Source organism: Trichechus manatus, unplaced genomic scaffold (genome assembly GCF_000243295.1).
Source record: "Trichechus manatus latirostris isolate Lorelei unplaced genomic scaffold, TriManLat1.0 scaffold00115, whole genome shotgun sequence".
NCBI classification, from domain to species: domain Eukaryota; kingdom Metazoa; phylum Chordata; class Mammalia; order Sirenia; family Trichechidae; genus Trichechus; species Trichechus manatus.
This window is the reverse complement of record NW_004444051.1, coordinates 7779045-7804895: the sequence shown is the minus strand read 5'-3', so window position 1 is coordinate 7804895 and position 25851 is coordinate 7779045. Positions and strand designations below refer to the sequence as shown.

General features: G+C 45.4%; 1 protein-coding gene across 2 annotated transcripts in view; it reads left to right on the top strand.

The window, feature by feature from the left end:
* Window positions 1-3363: 3363 nt before the first annotated feature.
* Window positions 3364-25851, top strand: part of E2F3 (E2F transcription factor 3) — a 104868-nt gene continuing 82380 nt past the window's right edge. Inside the window, exon 1 of one of the 2 annotated variants that reach the window (XM_004383996.2) lies at window positions 3364-3941. In XM_004383996.2, the coding sequence (XP_004384053.1) occupies window positions 3567-3941 (375 nt within the window). In that variant the 5' untranslated portion in view covers window positions 3364-3566. Of the gene's footprint in view, window positions 3942-5055; window positions 5137-25851 lie in introns of those variants that run through there. The other variant, XM_023738363.1, reaches the window with a different exon arrangement.

Here is a 25851-nt window from a genome sequence, read left to right as displayed (position 1 = left end):
GGCTGTGATTTTTTTTTTTTTAATTGTGCTTTAGGTGAAAGTTTACAGCTCAAGTTAATTTCTCATACAAAAATTTATACACATATTGTCTAGTGACATTAATTGCAATCCCCACAATCTGACAGCACACTCCCCCTTTCCACCCTGGGTTCCCTGTGTCCATTCAAGCTGTTCCTGTCCCTTCCTGCCTTCTCATCCTGCCTCCAGACAAGAGCCGCCCATTTGGTCTCCTGTATCTGACTGAACAAAGAAGCACACTCCTCACATGTATTATTTTTTGTTTTATAGTCCTGTATAATCATTGTCTGAAGAATGGGTTTTGGGAATGGTTTCAGTTCTGAGTTAACAGAGTGTCTGGGGACTATAGTTTTGGGGGTTCCACCAGTCTCTGTCAGACCATTAAGTCTGTTTTTTTAAATGTGAATTTAAGTTTTGCTCCACACTTTTCTCCTACTCCATCCGGGACTGTCTGTTGTGTTCCCTGTCGGGAGGTCATTGGTGGTACCTAGGCTGTAATCTTTACAGAAGCAGATCTCCAGATCTTTCTCCTGTGGAGCTGCTGGGTGGGTTTGAACCACCAACCTTTCGGTTAGCAGCTAAATGCTTTCCTATTGCGCCACTAGGGCTCCTTCCCTAAAACTTGCTACCTCTTCACAAATGAGAGGCCTGCCTCAAATTTTAGCATCTTATTTTTCTAACAACTCCTTCTTCTCTCTTTCAACCCTTCCCTCTACCTACTTATCCTAAGGTAACAAGGCATAAAATGTCAAAACGCCTGTTTTTGTTTGTTTTATCAAATACTCTACACTGAAAAACATGACCTGGTTTAGACGAATGATAAATATTTTCAAAGCTTTCTAAACCAGAAGCACAGATGTCGATCTGGGTTATGAATACTTGCTTTCTTGGGGCTGTTGGGAGTTTATGCAGGGATTTTGTGCACAGTCTCAGTTCGAAGCTTGTCTCTATCTTAAGATGCAGGTCTATGATGACTGTGAATGTTGTACCATCATCCTACATCCCCCACTACCACCACCAAATACATGTTGGTGGTGATGTTCTGCAGGTAGCAATATACGAGTAGTTACAGTATTAGCTTCCTCCATAGTGACATAGAGTGAAAAACAACATTGACGGGACATGATCAAGGAAGTTGCTAATATTTTATTACACCTCTAGCTCGATCAGGAACTGATGCCCTTTAAGTACCACCTAATCTACCCTAAGGAGTCCTGGTGTTGCAGTGGTTAAGCATTCAGCTGCTAACGAAAAGATTGGCAGTTTGAATCCACTGGCCGCTCCTTGGAAACCCTATGGAGCAGTTCTACTCTGTCCTGTAGGGTCGCTATGAGTCAGAATCGATTAGATGGCAACGAGTTTGGTTTGATTTTGGTAATCTGCCCTAAAGACAGTGTAAGTTCTGTCATAGAGTGTCAACAATGGTTTGGCTACTAGGCCACGGATCCTCAACTAGCTTGAATGCAAGACCAAAATATTCCTGAGCCTGTTTCAGGCAAGCTAACCAGTACTAGTTGCCGTTGAGTTAACGTTTTGAATAGAACTGCGCTCCACAGGGCTTTCCATAGCTGGTTTTCCGGAAGTAGATCACCAGGGCTTTCTTCCAAGATGCCTGAGTGGGCTTGAGCTTCCAACCTTCCAGTTAGCTGTCGAGCAGTTAATCATCTGCATGACCCAGGGATTCCAGTAACAGAACTCAAGTATTAAGGAGTCCTATCCTGAACTAATGTATCTTGTCAGACTTTTCATAGACCCTGATTATATGAGTTTTTGGAAATTAGTAATAATAATAATGATAAAAGCTTGTGAAAGGGGTGAAAGTATTGCACTCCTCATCTTCTCTTCAGCTATTTTGCATAATTCTCAGTGACTGGAACTAGAAATGATAACCCGGTCGCTACAGATACTTCGTTCGCCACATTCCTGCAGGGGATTCCTTTTCCTGCTCAGTCTCACGGGGGCAATCTTCGATTTTCGGGTCCACAAACACTTGCACCAATGCAGATGTCCGTTTGACAATAGTTCAGTAATATTTTTCGAATGACAACCTCTAGTTTATGTATTGATTTATTTATTTTTATCTCTCTTTTAATATACTTTGGAGTAGGTTTGGGTCTTCTGTTCACTTTCAGTCAGAGAACTTCTTAGGAAACCAAGGACAGAAACACTGCAAAGTTCTAGTGCCCAGACGTGCCGCACTCTTCGGGAGCACCACGTCATCGTGGGAAGTGTGTACTTTTTAGGATTACGGCTTGGCGGATCAGAGACCTGCAGATCAGTTTTAGGTTAGCCCTGATTAACTGCCCTGGGTGCTTCTGGGCCAGGAGGGGGTTGGGGATGGGGAGGTGTCTGCTGGGCTTAAACCAATACTTGAGGTAAGAGTTCACTTGACAAAATATTCAGGGTTAATTTTTACTTAGACTCAATCCAGGCTAATAGCGAAGCTACCAGGAATGATCTGGAATGTTAACTAAAATGTGCCCGCAGTCACGTCATCAGAGACTTCTGCCCCCACGATTCTGTCGGCCCACATGTTTCTGTCTATCAGCCTCCGCCTGGGAATCAACTCTCGCCCCGGCATTGGTTGGATTTCAGAAAGGGAGAAACCCACAATTTAAAGGGCTCTGTTTCCACCTGCCAGGCATCGTCCGCATGGCCCAACTTTCGCAAATATTTGCGAAAATCTCCCTCTGTTGTTCATCTGTTACATTGACAGGTCAAAGAAAAAAACAAGAGTTCACGAAAGTGTCCCCTTGGTCACCTTGACAATTTCCAAAAACGAAACTTGTGCTCTAGAATAGATCGACACTGAGTCAGCCGGGACCGAGTGAATCCCTGCCCAGGTCAGCAGCGCCGGCCCGGCGGGAGGGCGGAGACGGGGGCGGGGCCTGGACCAGGCGTGGTCTTCCGTGGGAGCAAAGGAAAGGTTTTGCTCCACCTCCCAAAAAACCTTCTCTGCCCCCAGCCAGTCAGGGAGGCTTATGCAAATAGGGTCCTGTCGCCTCGGTAACCATGATGAACGGTAGCCAATGGAAACCAGCAAGTCGCGGCCCAACTCTACGACTGGGACTGAAGTAAAGAGATAGAGATCCAATGGGCTATGGGAACGGTCCGCGACGGGTTGCGGGGCGGGGATATGCAAATTTGGTTTGAAAAGACGGCGGGAAATCTGAGTTTCGCGGGAGGACCTTGGCGCGTAAACCGTATCCCTTCATTCATTGTCAGCAGCAGCTTCCTGGAGCCATTTTTCAGCGGCCGGCCGCAGCACCGGGGCTGCCGCCGCCGCCTCGCAATCCATTGCATCGGCCGCCCCTGAAGGCTCCATCCTCCCTCGGGGCTCGATATCCGTGCGGCCGGGACCCTCCTCTCTCCAGGGTCCCGATTATTTTTGGCCCCCAGGGCCAGTTCGTTGCGGAAAAATAAAAAGAAAAGAGAGGGGGCTCTGAAGCGCCCGGGCGGGGAGGAGAGGAGAGACTTGGAAACTCCAGCTGCAAATAATAAATTGAAAGCAATACATTAATATACCGTAACAATAAAAAGAGCGAGAGATGAGAAAGGGGATCCAGCCCGCCCTGGAGCAGTACCTGGTGACCGCCGGGGGCGGGGAGGGGGCGGCTGTCGTCGCCGCCGCTGCTACAGCCTCCATGGACAAAAGGGGACTGCTAGCCAGCACGGGCTTCCCCGCCGCCGCTGCCGCCGCCCCGGGCGCATACATCCAGATCCTCACTACGAACACTTCCACCACCTCCTGTTCCCTCCAAAGCGGCGGCGGTGCCGCCGGCCCCCTCCTCCCCAGTGCCCCCGGCGCGGAGCAGACCGCCGGCAGCCTCCTCTACACCACGCCGCACGGACCCTCCAGCAGAGCCGGGCTGCTGCAGCAGCCACCAGCGCTGGGACGCGGCGGCAGCGGCGGCGGCCCTCCGGTAATATCCTCCCGTCCCCACGGTCCCCAGCCCAGGCGGGAGGTGGGCTCGCACCGTGCAGGGTGGGGACGCGCTGCGGGCTGCCCCGTGGGCCTCAGCGACTGCCCCGCCAACAGGGATTCATTGTTAGACTCGTGTGCCCCCCACCCCCACCCCAGCGGCCGGAGGGTCGGGGTCCTCCGTAAGGCTGGCGGGGCAGCGGGGATTGCCTTGGCGGCGACCACATCAAACACTCTAAAACTTTTCGGGCGCCCCCCGCTTCTTTTTCTGCACTTTTCCCTACCCCCACTCTCCCCTCCTCTACAACTCGAAGCTTCCTCTTTCTCGGAGCGCAGGAAGGGGTCACGCCCCGGATGGAGAAGGGAGTAGGGGAGGGAGTAGTGAACTGGGGAGTAGGGGGACCTGGGAGGTGGAAACATGGGGGCTGTCGGGGTGATCGCCTCTGACAGGCCTTGGAGGCCCGTGGGCGGCCCAGGGTTCCTGAGGCATGAATCGGAGCGCAGGGGCTCTGCTGGGCTGCGCTTCGCACGTTTTGCGATGTGTAACTCCCGGCAACAAAGGGGATAGGGAGCGTGGAGGAGTCAGGGGTGGGGGAGGAGGAGCTGGAAGCTGGGTACGAGCTGGGGTGTGGGCTGTCCCGGGTTGAGGGGCTAGCAGGCTGGCGTCCTGGCCTGGGCGCATCCTGGCGGCAGCGGCGCCCGCGTGGCCCGAGCGTCCGGGCCTTCCTCGCGGGGTCCCGGGCCTGTCCTTGACCCGCCTCTCTCCTTGCTCCTTTCTTCCCTGCCCTGTCCCCCTCCCCGCCCCCCGGTGACGGTGGGCGGGGGCAGCCGGGTTCCCGTCCCGCCGCCTGGGTCTGTCCCTTTCCCCGGGACCCGCCGGTGACGTTTCGCACACGTGCGCGGAGGACGCGCCTGTGACTGGGGAGGAGGCGGCGGCGGGAGGGGGCGCTGGAGGGGGAGAGGGGGGCACCCACTTCCTCCTGCTCGCCGGCTCCCTGGCCTGGGACGGTCCCGGCGCCCTCGCACCCGCCCCCGGCACCGCCACCCTCCCTCTCCTCCCCACCCCCACCCGCGCCCCCGGCGCCCGCCCTAGCCCGGCGTTGCCGGTCAGCTTGGTTCTCCGGGCCCCGTCTCCAGCCAGCCCCCCCACTCGCCCCGGAGCCTAGCTGGTTTCGGAAATGCCCTTACAGCAGCAGGTTAGTGACCGGGACGGGGTGGGGGCCGCCGCCGCCGCGGGTGCACCGGATCGTGTTGAGGGGCTGAAGCTGTGAGGGTAGGTGGTTGAGCGGGGTTTTGGAGTGGCAACGGGGGGTTGGGTGCTCGAGGGAAATGAGTAAGCAAGAAAATCTAACTAAGTAAATGCCCCGGCCTCCGGTTCTAGGAACCTCAGGGCTGGAGTGACCGCCCCAGGGGGTGGGTATGGTGTTTACACGTATTTTTTCCTGGGGGCGGATGGATGGGCGATTGAAAACCGTAGGGGGCTCTCGCTTATGGCCGAGTTGAGCTCTGTTTTCTGTCTTCCTTCTCTTATGCTGGAGGGGGAGGGGGCAGGTCAGAGGGTAGGGTGTCTGTAGGATTCCCAAGCCACTCGCCACCTCCTCCCTTTGTCCCTGTAATTTATAAAGCGCCTTTGAGAGATGATTTAGGTCAATTTGCGGCTTTCCTTTTTGTTGATACCAGAAAAAAGTGTCGCCCGGAGGTCTCCCCCTTTCTCCTTTTCTCTCCTTCATTCCCCTCCTCCATGCCTCCTGTCTTCACCCTCGTGGTGAGGCTTGGCCCGGACGAAGCTAGAACAGAACCCGACTCTGTTTGATAAATGGTTGGTTGATATTACCAGTTGTCGACCTCACCTTGTCTCAGCTCCAAAGGGGTTTATTTTTTGGAGAATCAAGATTCTGCAGGGCGTCTTTGAGAAGTCTGCATCTAGGCAGCACTTTCGGAAATGGGATGGGTTTTGGAATAATTAAAATTTTTATTTTCTTACTGTTCCAGTTTCTCCCCGGGGTTGGATCTTTACTGCTTTCCAGCCCCAGAGGTACTTGCTGGGGATTTGTGATGTAGTCTCTGTCAAAGAAGCTCTTGGTTTTAGTAACTAGGGTCTGCCAGCAGGGGGGAAACGGAGTATAGTACCTGCTTACATACAGAATCCCGTGTGCTGGATTGTCAGTCACAAGAATATTCTGTGCTTTTGTTAGCATTAGGTGCTATTAGTGACTTGACCAAAACATGCTTGGACACGTTTTAAGTGTATTTTACCCCCTACACAGTTCTGTTACTATATCATACACCTAACTTGAAACAACCAGCTATTGCCATACTTCTTGGATTGGGTTCAGATCTATGGGGGTAGTTTTGATAATGGGAAATTGTGAGACCACCAAATTGCCTTTTTTTTCTTTTGGAATCTTAGAGAGCTTGGTAGGTCAGGACTCCAAGACTGTCAGGCCGAATTTATATGTAGTTCATTTTGTTGAAGTGTTTAAAGTATAAAAATTACCTTCGCCACCTTCCAATTACTTCAAAACTTTATCTTTCTTACCATGAGATTATTATTGCAGGAATATATGTCATTTTGATTTTTCTGCACTCAGAGTATTTTTCATTACAGGAATAGAAATGTTACTTGAATACATACTCAGAAGCATTTCTACGTGAGAATCCAGTCTTTGCTAAACCATTGGTTAATATATACTTTTAAAAGCTATTTATTTTTAGGAGTTGTAGGATATTTATCTAGGCAATATTTACAAAGTTCTGCACACTGAATATAAAGTTTGATATAGTGTTTTATTTATCAGTATTATATTAAATCCTCTTTAAATCTCTTGGAATTTTGTTAATATTCTTTCTCTAAGCAAGAATGTTGATAGCTAAGTGCTTGAGCAGAGATAAGGCCATTTAAACTCTTTGTGTCCAAGAAGAGGTTGAGAATTCTTGTTCCGATGGCTTAGAGTTGCAGACCCACCTCTTTCCAGTTCTATGTTCTGTCTCAGCAACATCTAAGAACTTGACCAGGATCAAATCCTTTACCTTTTTTAATGGGATGTGTGACTACAGCTTACTGACTACGGCCTCTCACATTTATAAGTTATGATCTTGGGCAAATAACTTCTCTCTCAAAACTCAGTTTGCTCATCTGTAAAATAGAGACAGAAACTACTAATCTTAAAAGGTTCTTGGTAAGGATTAAATATGGTATATGTAAAACACTTAGCACAGTGCCTGGCAAATAGTAGATGCCCAACAAAATTAGTATTCTTTGTTGTATTACTTAGAGAAATAATGTAAGACCAAGTGTATACTATCCTTTTGTTTATGTATATAAGCAGACTGAGTCCAGTACAACTGGATGGTACCCGGCTACCACCACTGACGGCTCTGACAGGGATCACAACAGAGGGTCCCAGACAGAGCTGGAGAAAAACGTAGAACAAAATTCTAACTCACAAAAAAAGACCAGACTTACTGGCCTGACAGACTGGAGAAACCCTGAGAGTATGACACCCGGAAACCCTTTTAGCTCAGTAATGAAGTCACTCCCGAGGTTCACCCTTCAGCCAAAGATTAGACAGGCCCATAAAACAAAACGAGACTAATGGGACACAACAACCCAGGCACAAGGACTGGAAAGCAAGAGGGAACAGGAAAGCTGGTAATAGGGAACCTAAGGTCTAGAAGGGAGAGTGTTGACATGTTGTGGGGTTGTCAACCGATGTCATAAAACAATATGAGTACCAACTGTTTAATGTGAAACTATTTGTTCTGTAAACCTTCATCTAAAGTACAATTTAAAAAAAAAAAAGTTTCCTAAAGTGGTATTTTAAAAGTAATTGATTATACCTAATAAATTTTTTTTTTTTTTAATGTACAGAGCACTGCCATTCTAGCAATGGATGAAACAGTAAAGCATTTCCATGTAGTGATGGTGGTATTGAATAGCCTGAGCATATGTCTTGAGTTGTGACAAATTTAGGTCAGCTTATCTTCACTTTTTTGCTTGAGTTCCACTCTTTCCATGATTCCATCGATCTGCCAACTTTTGGACGCAGTCTGTACTTGGTGGCTTTTGTTAGAAGTGAACCCCCACCTTCACCATGTCAGAAACACGTGCTAGGTAAATTCAGTTTCAGAGGGTGATCTGTTGGAAATGGAAGAATTATCGAGAAACCATAGTCAGAAGTGCTACTCAGTGGAGCAGAAGGGACTCCATCATTTTCTACCTCTGCATTCTTCTAAAAAGAAACTGAAATTATTTCATTCTACTTCTGGAAAATTTGGGATCTGTTAATATAAGAAACGATGGCCTATCACATCTGATTTAATTTGATTTAATAGCAACCTGCTAATTATCCTTGGGGAGAGAACCCTCAGTGTTTGAAATTTTAGTATAAGAATGGAGGAACCATAGGTGCTATTTCAGTGGTCTCTGTTTTTCTGAACAAGTATAAGAGAAGGAAAATTCTGGGTTCCTGTAGTTCTGTACTCAGTAATCTTGCTTCTGCTGAGAAATGGTTGATGCCAAGTTTGAGCTGGGAGAGAATTTTTAGTTACTACATACCCCAAAACGGAAGTTTCAATACAATGCAGTGCCCAGATTCAGGCAGTACAAATAGCACCTCTATAATCAGTACCATGGGCACCACTCTAATCATCCTCTGAAACAAAGCACCCTTAAATGTGGCACTGTGAGCTAAAGAACCCAACTTGAGAACAGGAAAGGATTTTTGTTCTTCTGTAAATCGTCACCTTGTTTGACACTTGGAAGAATAGATTCTGAGATTAATGTGCTACGTAACGCTAACTCGAAAACAGAAAATAATACTCTAAGCTTAGACATAAATAAATAACAGCACCTGGAGATGGAAAGCCTGGGGCCGGGGGGGGGGGCAGGCTAGGCCTGGGGGGGCTCATATTGCAAACCCTGGTGACAGAGGCTGCCAGCGGGGGGGGGGGTGTTGCTTTTATTCTCATTTCGCAGATATAAAGTGGTAGTTTTCCTGGAGCTCTTCTGTCTTTATCGCTTTACTCAAAGGTATGCCATCCACACCTTTAACCCCTTTATAAGGGACTTGGACCCATTTGGCAAATAGCTTCTAATATTAATCGTTAATTTTCTGGCTAGTTGTCTAACCTAAACTGATTTACAAATACTCCTTTTGTATGCCCAGTGTACATCCACTTGCCCTGGCTAACAAACTCCCATTCCTTTTTAACCATCTATTTTCTGCTGACCTTCTTAACTGGGATGAGTGAAAATCTACAGTTGCCTATGCTCATAAAATCAAGTCCCCTACCAGTTCCCATGATACCACCCCTAAACATTGCAAGGTAAAAAAAAAAGGTAGATTTGAGTTCTTACCAGACTCTTGGTTTTATTTTGTTTTTTAAAGAGGAAAACTTCCATGAATTCTTTAAGGTACTAAGCATGTGGTTTAGTGTGTATTTTCATGCTTATTAGCAGCTTAAAAATAGTTTTTCAGAGACTGTATTTACAATTGCTAAAAAGCATTTTTCTACTAATTGTTTTTCATGGGACTAAGGAAGATAACTGGGAAACCACTAATGGTATCTTCTTCCTCTTACTCTGATCCTCTCTTTAGCTTTAAAGGGTGACTTGGAAAATACATGTTAACAGATGAAGAAAAGTTACACAACAAAAGGTACAAAAAAGCAACAGTGAGGCAGGGTTAGGAACCTTGGGGGCTGGGGGTTCACAAAATTAATATAGATGGATAACACACATAGCTTTTACTTCAGTAAGAAGAAAATTGGTTTATTTTCTGTTCTCATTTTTCTTCATCCACTCTTCACCCAAAAGCTACGTGATTTTAGAACTCAATGTATAAATACAAGAATGCATTCTTGGTCTCCCTCCCCCATAGTTAACTGGGGGTCAGTCTTGAGGCCATCCCAATCATCTACAATATAACTTTGAATGAGAAGCAATGAAGCCCACTAGTTGCCAGCCAAGCCCATGTACTTTGCTTTGCTGGAGTACCTGAGCAGCTCAGGCCACTGCTTAGCCTTGTAAACTGAGGCCAGGGCATATGTCATCTGGAGGTTGATAGCACTGACAACTGACAGCTAATACAATAGGGAGGCGATAAAAAGAATAATAGAATAATTGACTTTAGTTTGCTTTCTATTACTTTAGCATGACTGTTTGCTGCCATTTGTAGCGTCCGGGCAACTTTCTTATAACTTGACACTCCCTGAGAAAAAATGGAGTTCCTGGGTGGTGCAAATGGTTAGCGCACTCAGCTGCTAACCAGAATGTTGGCGGTTGGAGTCTACCCAAAGATGCCTTGGATGAAAGACCTGACCATCTACTGAAAAATCAGCTATTGAAAACCCCATGACGCACAGTTCTACTTTGTCACACATGGAGTCGCCATGAGTAGGAGTCAACTGGTTTTTGTAAGAAAACAATAGTTTAGTGTAGGCAATGATAGGTATTATGATGGTCTTCAAGTCATAACGTTTGAAAGCTTTGAAGCACCAGATTTGCTGTCTGACCCAATCCCCTTCATTTTGCAGAAGAGGAAATTAGGCCCAATGCAATTAAATTACTTACCCAAGGTTATAAACTAGCTAGTGGCAAAGCCAGGCTGAAACTGGGGACCCTGGAATTCTTAAAAGAAGCCTCAGTCACCAAGAGAAGGGTATGTCTTATATGGCCTATATAGGTAAATTGCAGTGGGTAGTGCTAGTGATTATCACACCTGGCTGCTAACCAAAAGATTGGAGGTTTGAGTCCACCCAGAGGCTCATTGGAAGAAAGGCCAGGCAATCTCCTCAGCCATTGAAAACCCTATGGAGCATAGGTCTACTCCGCCACACATGGAGTCATTGTGAGTTGGAGTCAATAGCAAGTGATTTTTTTTTAAATAATACATTTTAATTTTAGGTTTACTTTAGGAGTGTGGGATATGTAAAGGGGCTGTAGTGGTGTGGTGGTTAAAGCGCTCAGCTGCTAACTGAAAGGTTGTCAGTTTGAACCTACCAGCCGCTCCTCCAGAGAAAGATGTGGCAGTCTGCTTCCGTAAAGATTACAGCCTAGGAAACCCTATGGGGCCGTTCTGCTCTGTCCTGTAGTGTCACTATGAGTCAGAATTGACTCGACAGCAACAGTTTTATTTTTGTTTTTTGGTGGGATGGGTATAATACATTTTAGATTTCCTTCGGGAGTGGTTACTTTTTTTTTTTAAACATACATACACAGAAGTGTACTTTGAATGACTTACTTGTCAATAGCAACAACTCATTCCCAAAGATACAAAATAAGTGAGACTCCTTTAGATGTTAAGTGAAGATAAAAGGTAATAAAAACAGGAGTTACTAACTCAAAAAAAGAACAATAGTAGTATTTTTAAAGCCTCATTTGATGTTTACAAATTTGATTACTTTCTGTGGATATGACATATCTGGTGCTCAAAAGTGAAAAATATATTTCATGCAGAATAGAACCTAAGAGGATTTTTTAAACTGTTTTTCAGGAGGGGGACGGGTGTGGCCCTGGAATTGGAGCGTTGGTCCTGGGCCATCCATATCCTAAGGGACTGTTGTGGTTCTCAGGTGCCCAGCCCGACCCCAGTAACGTTGAACAATGTGCTCTTCCTGTGTGGTTAGCTCCAGGAAGATTTCTGGTTTAACAAAGTGGCTGATCAGTTAACTCTTTTAAAGGAAGTCATCATCTGCTAAAAGCTAGAACTAATTTCCTTAGAATGTCTTCTTTTACTTGTGGCACTGAGAAAGCTTAAAAATAGAATCACTTCAAGTCCTGAGGCCTAAAAGTGAAACATAATCCTGCATGGCTGTAATTCACCAACTCACTGGGGCAGCAATACATGGCTTATCTATAATCAACAAACCAGAAAGGTACCCTATCTTACAGCCAGTAAGCATTCAGCAGCAATTGATGATGAGCCTTGTAGTTATCAGTGAGCCTGACTTCCTCTGGAAGATTTTCTGGCAGGTGGAGTCCCTCTTTCTGGGAGTAGAGGGCTTGAATGCCTTGGTCCTCCCAGCCAGCTCAAGCCTGGCTACCCTGGAGATTGCTTTGGCTCTTCTGGCATATGCTTAACTGACTGCTGAGAGGGGCTTCTCCGGGCTCTAGTTTTCATGATACAGAAATATGGTGGCTCTGAACTCTGGGGGTCACAGTAAATGAACTTGGGGCCTGTAGATTTCACCCCTCTATTGCCCTTCTCTGTTTCTGATGCTTTGGGGCTCTGGGAGTATATAACCAGTGCAGCAGCCCTGAAACTCTTACCCTATCCCATCTAAGCCTTTCTGGATCTGCAGCCCTTAGGGGAGAAGGGGCTCATGGGTACTGTCTTAGGTTGGGTTGTTTAGAGAAGCAAAGCCAGTGATGTGTATATATGGGGTGGGGGGGAGATTTATTTCAAGGAAATGGCTCACATAGTTGTAGAGGCTGGCAAGTCCCAAGACCACGGGTCAGATGTCAGGCTGGAGGCTTCTCCTGAATCATGCAGCCGCAGGGGCTGACAAACCCAAGACTGGCAGGCCAGACAGCAGGCTGCTGGCTCACAGGCTGCAGAAGCTGATGAATCCCAAGATCGATGGGTAAGGTGCTAGCTCAAGCCCCAAAAACCAGAGGTCAGATGATGACAAGACAGATGCAGGATCCAGAGCATTTCTGGAACATCCACTTAGATACTGGGGACAGGCCACACCCCCAAGGAAACTCCCTTTCAGCTGATTGGTTTTTCATAGCAGATCTCATTATGGAGTTGATTACATCATTATGTAACTGCCAGATTACATCATAACTGCTAGACCACTGAGAATCATGGCCCAGCCAGGTTGACACACAACGTTAACCATCACAGGTGTATAACCCATACCCCCCCACCTAAAGGAAAACAAGGGACAGTTTATATACTGGTCAGTGATGGAAACTGGAGCCCCTGGGTTCTTATTCTTAGTCTACCATTATTGTGTGATTGGGCAAATAACGTCTGTGTCTAATTTCCTCATCTGTAAAATGGAAATAATAAGTACCTACCTTAAGGAGTGTCCCTAGATGGTGCAAATGGTTAACACTCTGGGCTGGTAACCAAAATGTTGGAGGTTCGAGTCTATTCAGAGAATCCTCAGAAGAAAGGCCTAGTGATCTACTTCTGAAAAAACAGCCATCGAAAACCCTATGGAGCACAGTTCTACCCTGACACACAAGGGGTCACCATGAATCAGAATCAACCCAACAACAACTGGTTTTTTAGAGGTAGTGGCAGTTCAGTGGTAGAATTCTGCTTCAGATGCTAAGGAGACCCAGGTTTGATTCCCAGCCAATGCACTTCATGCTTAACTACCACCCATCTGTCAGTAGAGGCTTATGTGTCACTATGATGCTGAACAGGTTTCAGACTAAGATGGACCAGGAAGAAAGGCCTGACGATCTCCTTCTGAAAATCAGCCAAAGAAAACCCTACATCTCACAAAGGTCCAATCTGCAGTCGATCATGGGATGGCGCGGGATCAGGCAGTGTCACGGTTTGAATTATGTCCCCCCAAAAAATGTGTGTATCAATTTGGCCGGGCCCTGATTCCTGGTATTCTGTGGTTTTCCTATAAATTGTAAATCCTGCCTCTATGATGTTAATGAGGGAGGATGGGCGGCAGTTGTGTTAGTAAGGAGGACCTGATCTACAGGACTGGATTGTGTCCTGAGGCAATCTCTTGAGATATAAAAGACAAGTGAGCAGTGAGACAGGGGGACCTCATACCATCAAGAAGGCAGTGCCAGGAGCAGAGCGCGTCCTTTGGACAGGAGTCCCTGCGCCGAGAAGTTCCTAGTCTGGGGGAACACCGAAGAGAAGGCTGACAGAGAGGAAAAGCATTCCCCTGGAGCTAACACCCTGAAACTGGACTTTAGCCTACTTTGATGTGAGGAAATAAACTCTCTTCATTAAAACCATCCACTTGTTTTTCTGTTATAGCAGTACTAGATGACTAAGACAGGCAACATTTCCTTCCATTGTGCATGGGGATCACCATAAGTCGGGGGTCAGCTCAATGGCAGCTAACAACAACCTCACAGGGTTAAGAAGAGTAAATGCATTGATATTTATAAAGTGCTTAGAATGGTGCCTGGCACATAGGAAAGATGGTATATTAAGTAGGTAGACAGTGGAATTGCCCTTCCTTTCACAGTGGTCTCTTGGGCAGTCCTTTCGTGGTTTATTTTCTTAGTGTTCATTTAAACCTGAGCTCCTCTCTAAAAATGGGGGTGACAGAAGGGGAAGGGAAGAGGGGGACAGGGAGAAGTGAACCATGGGGTGGTTTGTACCTAATGCAGTTGTTGGGGGTCTTTGTATCTCTATAGCTGCCCAGTGACCTGGGGAAAGGGACAGAAGAATAAGTTTATTATAATACTACTATCTGTAGCAGTTGTGTCATGAATAAAACCTTTATTTCTGTGATTAAATGTGTTAATAAAGTTGCACTATTAACATAATTTCACTTCTATACAGTAATCTATGGCTTAAGACTGAATGGTGGGAGTCAGGGTCTTGGAGCTCCCTGGACCCTGACAGGCTTGGAAGCTCCGGTGCCAGTGGGGTGGGACTGTCTTGTTCTCTGGAGGAAGTGTAACCGACTTCTGGGCTTCCCTTTTCCCTCCTCATCTCCCTCTAATCTGACTTCTGTTAAGTTATGTCTGTTCCTCCTCCTTCTCCCTCACCTCTCCCTTTGCCTGACTTTTAGGAGGATGCTGGAATTGCAGCCTTCAGTGGCCGCTTCCAGGACTTATCAAATTAACTATAACCCTTTCCCTGGCATTCGAGGTACAGTGAAATCTTGCCTTTCCCGTTTTGCCCCCCATTCCTTCCAACTCAGATCCTGGTACGGTACAGTGTTTAGGTGGCTGTGGCTTTTTCCCTCTAGAGCATTGGCTCATGGGTTCTTTCTACTCTGTGTTGCCCCTCTTGCTGCCCTCCTTCCCACTGGCCCATCAAGGCCCATATCAAGGGCCTTGAGAGCACAGAGCCTTCCCTTGATTCCCCAGTGGACTTGACCTCTCCCTTCCCCTAAGTTACTGCATCTTTTTTGTAGCATGTCATCATCTGCCTTGTACCCTAATCACACGTGTTCTTGACTTCATCCCCCTACTAACCTCAAAGCTCTGAGCAGTGTGTAGTCCCGCAGTGTCTCCTACAATGTAGGCTCTCAGATGTTGGAGAAGAGGCGTTTTCATTAGGCACCTCCAACGTGCTTGGCACCCCATTCATCCTGTTGGGGATGCAAAAGAGGTATGAAATGTGATCCGCCCACTCTTGAGTTTACAGTCTGTTTGAGGAGGTGAGCTTTAAACACAAGTTGATTTTCAAGCAAGACAAAACGGGACTCAGGGAGAAGACAAGATTCAGCTAGTTCTCAGCTGTAGGGTGTTGAGGGGAAATGCCAGAGAAGCAAGTGAGAGTCACCAGACTCCAGTTAGGCCATGAGATGGGGAGGTGAGGGCTCCTGGGTGGGCCATCTTAGAGCGCATTAGGAGGGCGCACATTTGAGTCATCTGGGGAGCTTTTAAAAATAGTGATACTTGGGCCCCTCCCTAGACTAATTAGAATCTCTGGGGGTCGGATCCAAACATGGATATGTTTAAAACATGTCCTAAATGTTGGAACCACTGGGTTAGATAGAAAAGCTTTTCCTGGCAGGGGAAACATCATAAGCCAAAGATGGTGGTGGTGGTGGTAGCTGCCATCAAGTCAGCCCCCAGCTCTTGGGAACTTAATGCACAATGGACCCAGTCCTGCGCCGTCCCCATGATTGGTTACAGATTGGACCATTATAATCCATAGGGTTTTCATTGGCTGATTTTCAGAAGTAGATTTCCTGGCCTTTCTTCCTAGACCATCTTAGTCTGGAAGCTCTGCTGAAACCTGTTCAGCATCTTAGCAACACACAAGCCTCCACTGACAGATGGGTGGTGGCTGCGCATGAGGTGCATTGTCCAGAAATGGAACCTGGGTCTCTTGCGTGGAAGGTGAGAATTCTACCACTGAACCACCACTGCCCCCAAGCCAAAGGAATGAAGGTAGAAAGTAGGTTAGCATAAGAACAGACCAGTTGGACTGGACTTAATATAGGGAATCATGGAACCTCGTGCTGGGTATGTCAGTACGGTTGGTCCAGAATAGGAGTTGCTTTCCTACAAGAGCCAGGCAGGGAGTGAACGGGCCAGTGGAGTCTAAGTGATAATGCCCCATCAAAAGAGAGCCTTTGACCCTGCCCTGGGTGACAGCTGCCATAGGGGAAGACAGGCACTGCATGTTGCCAGATACTCAGCCTTCTCAAAATGCGAGAAATCTACCAGTTGTAGAATGTTGGCTCGATTAAAAAGAAAAATGTACAGGCCAAACGAAATGTGTCTCTAGGCCAGACTTGGCTTAAGGGCTGCCACTCAGCAGTCTCTGGTCTATGGGATTATAATAGCTAATATTTATTGAGTGCCTGCATGTATTGAGGGCACTAAAAGAAGTGCTTTATGTGCATTAGCACATTCAATCTGTATAACAACCTATGAAGTGGCTATTATTATCATCTTTATTCTACAGAGGAGAAAGCAGACAACAAGGGGTTAAGGGGCTGGCTCAGGGCCCCACTATAAGTGGAACAACCAAAATTGAGTCCAAGGAGCCTGACTCCAAAGTGTTCATTCCCAGTTTTTCTCCTGTATGGTTGCTGGCATTGTATTAAATACATAGTAGGGACCCAAGACCCTGGTGGTGCAAACAGTTGACACACTTGTCCGTTAAGCAAAAGGTTGGAGGTTTGAGTCAACCCAGAGGCAACTCAGAAGAAAGTCCTGGCAGTCTATTTCCAGATAATCAGATACTGAAAACCCTATGGAGCACAGTTCTGCTCTGACACATACGGGGTCACCATGAGTCAGAATTGACTTGACCACAACTGGTTTGGTTTTCTTAGGAACCCAAGATACCTGTCAAAAAAAAAAAAAAGAAATAATCCAGCGTTTCCCAAGTTTACCTGATAATAAGAATTGCCTTTGGCACTTGTTCCAGATGCAGATTTCCAGGCCGCACCTCAACTCTCCTCATTGGAGAAGCACCAAGAGATTCTGATCTTCTGGAAAGTTTGGGGAATGCTGCTGTAGGTAGTTGAGCACAGGTAAAGGTTCTTGAAGTTCAATGACCAGGTGAAGGCAGCAGCCTCCTGCAGTACTGATGTGCAGCATGCTCATCTTAACTCCTGGATGGAGAAAATGGTTAATGCGCTCTGTAGGGGAGGTTCAAGTCCACCCAGAGGTTCCTCGGAAGAAAGGCCTGGCTATCTACTTCCCAAAAATCAGCCATTGAAAACCCTATGGAACATAATTCTACTCTGACACACATGGGGTTGCCATGAGTCAGAGTTGTCTTGGTACAAATGGTCTGGTTAACTTCTTCCGCAGTTGGAGGAGCAGCCCTGCAGACCCCAGGGACCCAGGCTGGGTGTTCTGGTACTTTATGCTCACCCTTTTGTTACCAGCTTCTGGATTTCCAGGTTATTGCCAAGGCAAACAATCCAAAGGTGGGTTACCTTAAACCCAAAAAGGATGAAACAAGAAAGGATTCCCAAGTGCTTCAGGAATCTAAATACAGGAGGGTCAAACTGGGCACGCTTGCCATGAGCAGAGGTTGGGGTGTGTGTGATGCACTGGATTCCTGGCCCTCAAGGGGTTGGCTTTGCATTGTAGTAGGAAAGCATTTCAGTCTGTCGGGTCTTGGCCTGCTGGCTCATTTAGAGCATGGCTCTGGAACCGTAATGGTAACCATGAAAAGGGCAGGATGGAAGTGAGGGGCAGTTTAAGGGAGAAAAGAAACAAGACCTTCGACTCCCAAGATTTTTAACTCTGGGGCTTGAAAAATGGTCGAGGCTGAGTTCTTGTTCTGTCTGGGTGTGCACCATGTGGAAGGAATGGTTAGCCTGCTTTGGTACAAGTTGATTGTGACATCAAGGGACAGCTGGGGCTGAGGCCTGGAAATGTGGCTTTGGCATACAGGTTATAGCTGAAGTCTTGATGAAGGATAGCGGGCCAAGAATTGGCCTCGTTGGCTTAAAAAAATGATGTGGTGCCACAGAAAACCTTTCATCATTTTCACTTCTCCCTCTGTAATATGAAAACGAGACAAATTCATCAGGTCGATTTTGGGGATCGATACTGTCAGGGCTCCTAGAGATGAGCCATCAGATGTTATTTATTGTGCGCATTACCAGATCTGTGCCTGGCTCCTAGCTGCTCTGAGGAAGCCCACAGTTTGCAGCCTCAAAGCAAAGAGCCAGCTGGAGAGTGCTGTGCATAAGGAAAGGTCACGTAATTATGCCCTGCACTAAGAGATGGCTCTTTTTACCATTATTTCTAATGCACTGATTTTGCTGATTATTTAAAGGGGTGGGGAGAGAAGAACTTGAATTTATTTTCTTAAGCTCTCACATACTGAAGTTTAAAAACAAGTCTTTGAGTACTCTGGAGGAAAAAGCCATGTAAATTCTAAGTATCTCTATTATTGGATTTTAAATATGTAACTTGATTAAGCCTATTTGCAGCACTCCTTGAATTGACTGATTTTGTTGCTATATTGGATAGCAGAAATTGTGAGGATGACACTAATGGGGTAAAGTTTGCTACCTTTCATATTGCAGATTTCCTTGTTAGCATTTCAGATACCCTGCTTCTAGGAATGGTCTCTAGGAGGTGGAGGTTTATGGCCTTGGAGACTCGTGACAGTACAATACTGGAAGGAGCATAAGAACTTGAAGATCTGGGTTGAGAAATTTGCTCTGCCACTTAGCAGCCGTGTGACCTTTTACAAATTATATTTATGATCTGCAGTTACCTAAAATAGTGATCCTGCCTCCTTCAAAGGGTAATAACGATTAAATGAGATAGTGTTTATAGGAGATGTACTTTGTGTTCCTAACTTTGTGTGAGTCTTAGTTAAATCTGAATTCTCACTCTTTTTATCTCCTTCAGGAATCCCCTATTTTAATAAACTATTGAACAAACATTTATTGGATACCCACTTTGTGCAGAACACAGTTCCTGGTACTCTGGGGGTTTCAAAGGTAACGGATATATCTTTCTTGCCCTCGTGAAATTCATCAGGAGACAGGGGAGATAAAATATGTTCTTCAGTAACTGTAAGACAAGATACAAGGCAGTGAGGGCTATAAGAAATGAAGATTTTTAGGTGTCCAAACTTCGGGCGGGGCAGAGGACAAAGAAGGCTATAAGAAGTTTTAAGCTTAGAGAGCAGGGTTTTGGCACTCTTGACATTTGGGGCCAGATAATTCTTTGTTATGGAGCTGTCCTGTGTACTATAGGATGTTTAGCAGCATCCCTGGCCTCTACCCACTAGATGCCAGTAGCACTCCCCTTCCAGTTGTGACAACCAAAAATGTCTTCAGACATTGTCAAATGTCCCCTGGGGGGCAACATTGTACCCACTTGAGAACCACTGAACTAGACCTTGAAGAAAGGGCAGAGATAGGGAATCATGTATATGTATCTACTGGTCGGCAGTTCGAACCCATCAGGTGCCCCTTGGAAACCCTGTGAGGCAGTTCTACTCTGTCCTACAGGGTCGCTATGAGTCAGAATCGACTGAATGGCAATGGGCTTTTTTTTAATGGGTGTACAACACGCATTTAACGTAAAAATACAGCATAAATTTTAAAAGGTCCCTGGGTGGCACAAGCGGTTTGCACTCACCTACTGAAAGGCTGGCAGGTCGAATCTATATAGTGGCACTGTGAAAGAAAATCCTGGCAATCTACTTCTGTAACATTGCAGTCGTCCCTCAGTATCCACAGGGAATTAGTTCTAGGACCCCTAAGGATACTAAAATCTGCAGATGAGCAAACCTGTTGCCCTCAATTTGATTCCGACTCATAGCGACCCTATAGGACAGAGTAGAACTGCCCCATAGGGTTTCCAAGGAGAGCCTAGTGGATTTGAACTGCTGGCCTTCTGGTTAGCAGCCGTAGCTCTTAACCGCTACGCCCCAAGTCCCTTGTATAAAATGATGGTGTAATATTTACATATAACCTATACACATCCTCCCATATACTTTAATCATTTCTGGATTACTTATAATACCTAATATGTTATAAATGCTATGTGAATAGTTGCTTCATCACAGTTGGAGACTTGCTCTGGAAGGTAGCCTTTCTCTTTTCTGAGTTTCTGGAGCCCTTTTGGGAATGCTGATGCTCTGCCTTGGTGTCAGCCAATGCTGATTCACTGGAGATCTTGAAGTTCTGGAGGTTGGAGTGCTTTCCAGAGCTAGCCAGCTATCCCTTACTAGCCTGAAACTCCTTTCTCTGGCTCTCCTCAGCCCCCTCACACTTAACCTGGTAGGGATTGTTTTGACCACTTCATTGCTTTTTAGAGCCATTTTTTTCCACAGAAACAAAGGGTGCACACAACACAAGTAGTGAACAAACAAGTCGCAAGGCGAACAATGCTCAGACAATGAGTGCTGGAGAGAACTGAGGATCTGTGAAGTGGCAGGAGGCTACAGCAGGGGATGCCTACACAGCTCTTCATTCGCTTTGATTCACCATAGGGCTTGGCGTATGGCAAATTCAAGTTCTGCTTTTTGGAACTTTCTTATTTTTTTTCCAAATATTTTCAACCAGTGGTTGATTGAATCTGTGGATACGGAACCTGTGGATACAGAGGGCCAACTGTATAGCCATTGAGACCCTATGGAGTGCAGTTCTGTTCTGACATGTGGGGTCACTATCCATTGGAATCTACTCAATGGCAACAAGTTTAGTTTTTTTTTGTTTTTAATAAATTTAAAAAGCAGATATTCATCATAACTGAATTTTAACTTGGAATGCCTGATCCTTCCATGAAACAGCAGAATTGGGACTCTGCTGTCACACTAGGTAGACCATACAGAGGAACACGCACTCTGTGTAGCCAACTGTAGCCCTGTCAGTTTTATGATTGGGCATAATATTAGTTGGACTCTGGGAAGCCTCTCTGTGACTTGGAGAAGAAAGGATCAAAGTCTGCAGTTCAGGGAAGGCCAAGGTGGTTTTGCATTTATCATTGACTCAAGACTGAACTTCCGCATGGGATCAACTCCTCAGCGTGGTTGTTGATTCCAGTTTAACACTTCCCGGTTAGATGGACTGGGCACATCATTTCCCCTCTAAAGCCTGTTTCCTCATCTGTTAAATGAGGAAAATCGAGGTAGCTACCTCATAGGGTTGTTGTGAGGATTGAGTGAGATAACGCACGAGGTATTTGTCCCCAGTCATCATCTATGTCATTATTGCTGGTGTTCTCAAGTTGAGCTTCCCTTTCAGGGCAATGCAGTAGTGAGCAGCCACTCCCTTTGTGGCAGGTGCTTCCACAGCCACTTGCCCTTGCTCACCCATCCCCACCCTGGCCATGGTTTCAGCCTTGGGTCATGTTGATTCGTTTGACTCTCTTAGTAGGTATTGAGCGCTGTCTTAGTTATCTAGTGCTGCTGTAACAGAAGTACCACAAGTGGGTGGCTTTAACAAACAGAAATTTATTTTCTTGCAGTTTAGGAGGCTAGAAGTCCAAATTCAGAGTGCTGGCTCTAGGGGAAGGCTTTCTCTCTCTGTCAGCTCTGGAGGAAGGTCCTAGTCTCTTTGAGCTTCTGCTCCTGGGAGATCTTCATGTGGCTTGGCATCTCTCTTTCCCCATCTTTGCTTGCTTGTTTAATCTCTTTTATATCTCAAAAGAGCTTGACTCAAGACACCCTACACTAATGCTGCCTCATTAATATCACAAAGAAAACCCATTCCCAAATGAGATTATAACCACAGACATACCTTGCAGTCAATTCCAACTCATAGCAACCCTATAGGACAGAGTAGAGTTGCCCCATAGGGTTTCTAAGGAGTGGCTGGTTGATTCGAACTGCCAATCTGTTGGTTAGCAGCTGAGCTCTAACCACTGCCAAACCAGAGCTCCAATCACAGGCATAGAGGTTAGTATTTACAACACTTATTTTTTGGGGGACATAATTCAATCCATAACAAGCGCCTGGGATATGCCAGCCACTGTTCTGGGTGCTGGGGATACAGTAGTGTCAAAACAGACAAAATTCCCTGCCTTTGTTTATCTCTATCATAATTAGTGAAGATTTTGCTGTGTAATAAATACCTTGTTCTTGTCTTTGATAGTTTCTGGTCTGGGTTTTTTTTTGTTTTTCGGGTTTGTTTTTAGTAGACTGATGGTTCTTGAAAGTGTCATCCCGGAACAAGCAGCATCACTTGGGGACTTGTTAGAAACAGAAATTTTTCAGCTGTGTCCCAGGCCTACTAAATCAGAAACTCTGGGGGTGGGGTCAGCAGTCTAGTTTGACAAGCCCTCCAGTTGATTCCAGTGCCCCAAGTATGAGAGCCACCGTTTCAGAAAAGATACACACCTTAAACAATTTTCCTTATCAAGGAAGGACTGGGAAAAACCCAAGGCCTTAATTGGGTTGTGGTATTACCTGGCTCCATGAAATAAAGATGCTGCTCAAACAGTGCAATGCGAATAACATCGGAGTTTATAAAAGATAGTCTTAGGTGTATCAAGACAGCTCACAACTGGCGGCTCCCTTTGATCTCTTCTCTGGGCCTAACCGTCCCTCTTTCACATGAGAGTGCCCTGGGCTTTTGAAGGGTCCTGAGCACCACAGCATAGGATTTAGTAGCTGAAATTCTTAGCCTTCCTTGGGCTTTTCATTGTCTGGTGAACAGGGAAACTGTTTCTTCCCCCCCTTTTTTCCAAAGGACTTCTGACATGTTTGTTTGACCTTTTTTTTTTCTTCTTCTTTTATTCCCTCTCTTTTAATTGTCCACTTATCTAGCAACATTAAAAATCTATAACCAAATTGCCATCCACATGTCTAAGGCTTATCTGGAGATGAAATGGTTGCTCTCCTTACATGTCTGGTCATTTGGATATTTAAAGGTATCACAAGGAGTAAATGAAATGAGAGTCCACATGAAAGCATCCAGCCTGGAGCTGGGCACAGTGGCCACTGCATAAATGTTAGTCCCACTCCTGACCCATTATATAAAAACCAATAAACTCAGCCATAAAGAGAAATGAAGTCCCAATGCGGGCCACAACATGGATGAACCTTGAAAACGTAATGCTGAGCGAAATACGTCAGTTGCAAAAGAACAAATATTGTGTGATCTCACTTATGTGAAATAAGCCAATATGTAGAAACCAAAGATTATTAGTGATTAGCAGGAGTGAGGAAGGGGAGGTTTTTGCTTAGGGGGCATTGTGTTTATATTAATGATGGTGGAATGATTTGCAAAAGGATGGCAAAAATGGTTGCACAACTTGAAGAATATTATCAGTGTTACCTAATTGTACATGTAGAAATTGTGGAGACGGTGTATGTTTTGTTATGCATATTTTCACCACAATTAAAATAAAAAAAGGTATTAAATAGATATTGTGTTTCTTTGTGTGCAAGGCTGTGAATTATACAGTTTCAATAGGTGTGAATCAGAGGTCAAAATCATGGAATCAGAGGTCATGATTACTTAAAACTTTTTAAAATAAACATGTAATTAAATAAACAACCTAAAATATAAATGTTACCAGATTTTTGTCATGAAAATGGAAAAAAAAAGTTAAATCAGATTGGCAGAAATTCTTTACTTCTGCACTAACCCTGAACCTGGGTCTCCTTATAAGTAACTTGCCAATTTAACAACCATCGTTTGTTTAATTTACAAACACTGATCAATTACTACCATGTTAAAATCCATGTTTAAGATGGAATGATGGTTCCTTTAGAAAATGGACCATGTCTTGAAAATGCATGTGGATGAGGCTCTATTATTGCCCAGGTTTGTCTTGGTGGTTCGTTTCTAAAAATGCCTCTGGCTGTCAGTGTGTATTTCTTCTCCCTTCCCTTCACCTTCAGCCAAAACAACTTCTGGTTACAGTGACAGTTTTAAATTTGCCATTTGTGGTTGATTATATTATATAGGGTGGGAAATGAGGCAACCGCTACTCATTTCTTGCTTCCTGCCTTGCTTTAGAGTGTGAGGATCAGTGTTTCCAACCCCTTGAATTTCAACGATTTAGTAAGGGTGGCCAAGGTGTGGCCCTTAAACGTCTGCCACCTCTGAAGAAGGTCTAGCATAATTCAGCTACTGCCATCCTTTCTGAAACCAGCTCTGGGACCCAGTGTGTGGGCCTGTCCTCTGACTTCCGCTTTGGGGTAAAAGAAATTAGGAATAGAGCAACACTGTCTACATAGTCAAGTTTCACAAATATTTGTTAGATGGATGGATGGATGACTGGATGAAGGTAGAGCTATATTGCCACATTTAACAGTAACAAATTGCCAAGTGTTGAGCTTTGTTGAGTCTTGTTTCTCATTTCTTGTAATTTAACAGTGATGTTAAAATGACCAAGGTGGCTAGTTGGGTGCCTATTTTAGTAAGGTAGTTCTCCTAATATACCAATTGTGCTGGGCAAATCTGCTACAAAAGACCTCTTTAAAGTTTTAAAAAGCAAAGATGTCACTTTGGTAACTAAGGTGCACCTGATCCAAACTATGGTCTTTTCAGTTGCCCGTATGCATGAGAAAGCTGGACAGTGAAAACGGAAGACCGAAGAAGAATTGATACATTCAGATTGTAGTGTTGGTGAAGAATATTGAATGTACCATGGACTGCCAGAGGAATGACCAAATCAGTCTTAGAAGAAATACAGCCAAAATGCTTCTTAGAAGCAAGGATGGCAAGACTTCAGCTCACTTACTTTGGACATGTGATCAGGAAAGATCAATTGCTAGAAAAAGACATTGTAGTTGGTCTAGTGAAAACAAGGGAACCTCTCGATGAGATGGATTGACACAATAACCACAACAGTGGACTCTAACATACCAGTGATCATGAAGATGGCACAGTACCAGGCAACATTTTATTCTGTTATACATGGGATCGCCACGAGTCAGAGGCAACATGACAGCAACTAACAACAGCAGCAAGTGAGATGTCAATAGAACTAGGTTTGGTCCTCACTTTGCATGTTTAGGAACTCCAGTTTACTGCTCTGGAGGATACTTTATGTTAATCAGAGTTCTGAAAGACTGATACACTGGGATGCAAATTCATTAACTTACTCAGAGAAAGATAACCGCCGAGTGGACCGCTGCAGAAATTGGTATTGCCTTGTGTTATGGATTGAATTGTGACCCGCAAAAATGTGTCAACTTGGCAAGGCCATGATTCTCAGTATTATTTATCCTCATTGTATGATCTGATATAATTATGTGTTATAAATCCTAGCCTCTATGCCTGTGGTTATGGTCCCATTTGGGAGTGAGTTGCCCATTGTGTAATGAGGCATGATTAGGTTACGTTAATGAGGGTTAGGGTGGGATGTACCACCTTAACAAGAGATTAAAGGAGAGGGAAGGAAGCAGAGAGGCAGGACCTCCTACCATCCTTTGGACCCAGGGTCCCTGTGCTGAGAACCACCTAGACCCAGGGGAAGATTGATGACAACAGCCTTCCCCCAGAGCCAACAGAGAAAGAAAGCCTTCCCCTGGAGCTGGCACCCTTAATTCAGACTTCTAACTTCCTAAACTGTGAGAGAATAAATTTGTTTGTTAAAGCGATCCACTTTTGGTATTTCTGTTACAGCAGCACTAGATAACTGAGACACCTTGTTTTCCCAATCACAAGGTTATCTGGCAAGTCAGACAAAAGGAGTTAAATGATCCTATTAGTATCTTCCAGCTGTGACAACTACCCTCTAGACTGTACCTGCAGAGGTAGGAGTTTAAGGAATGTAATGGACACTGTCATTCCCAGATGCCCATTACCATGACTCTGTTATGGAGTCTCTGGGTGGTGCAAACAGTTAACGC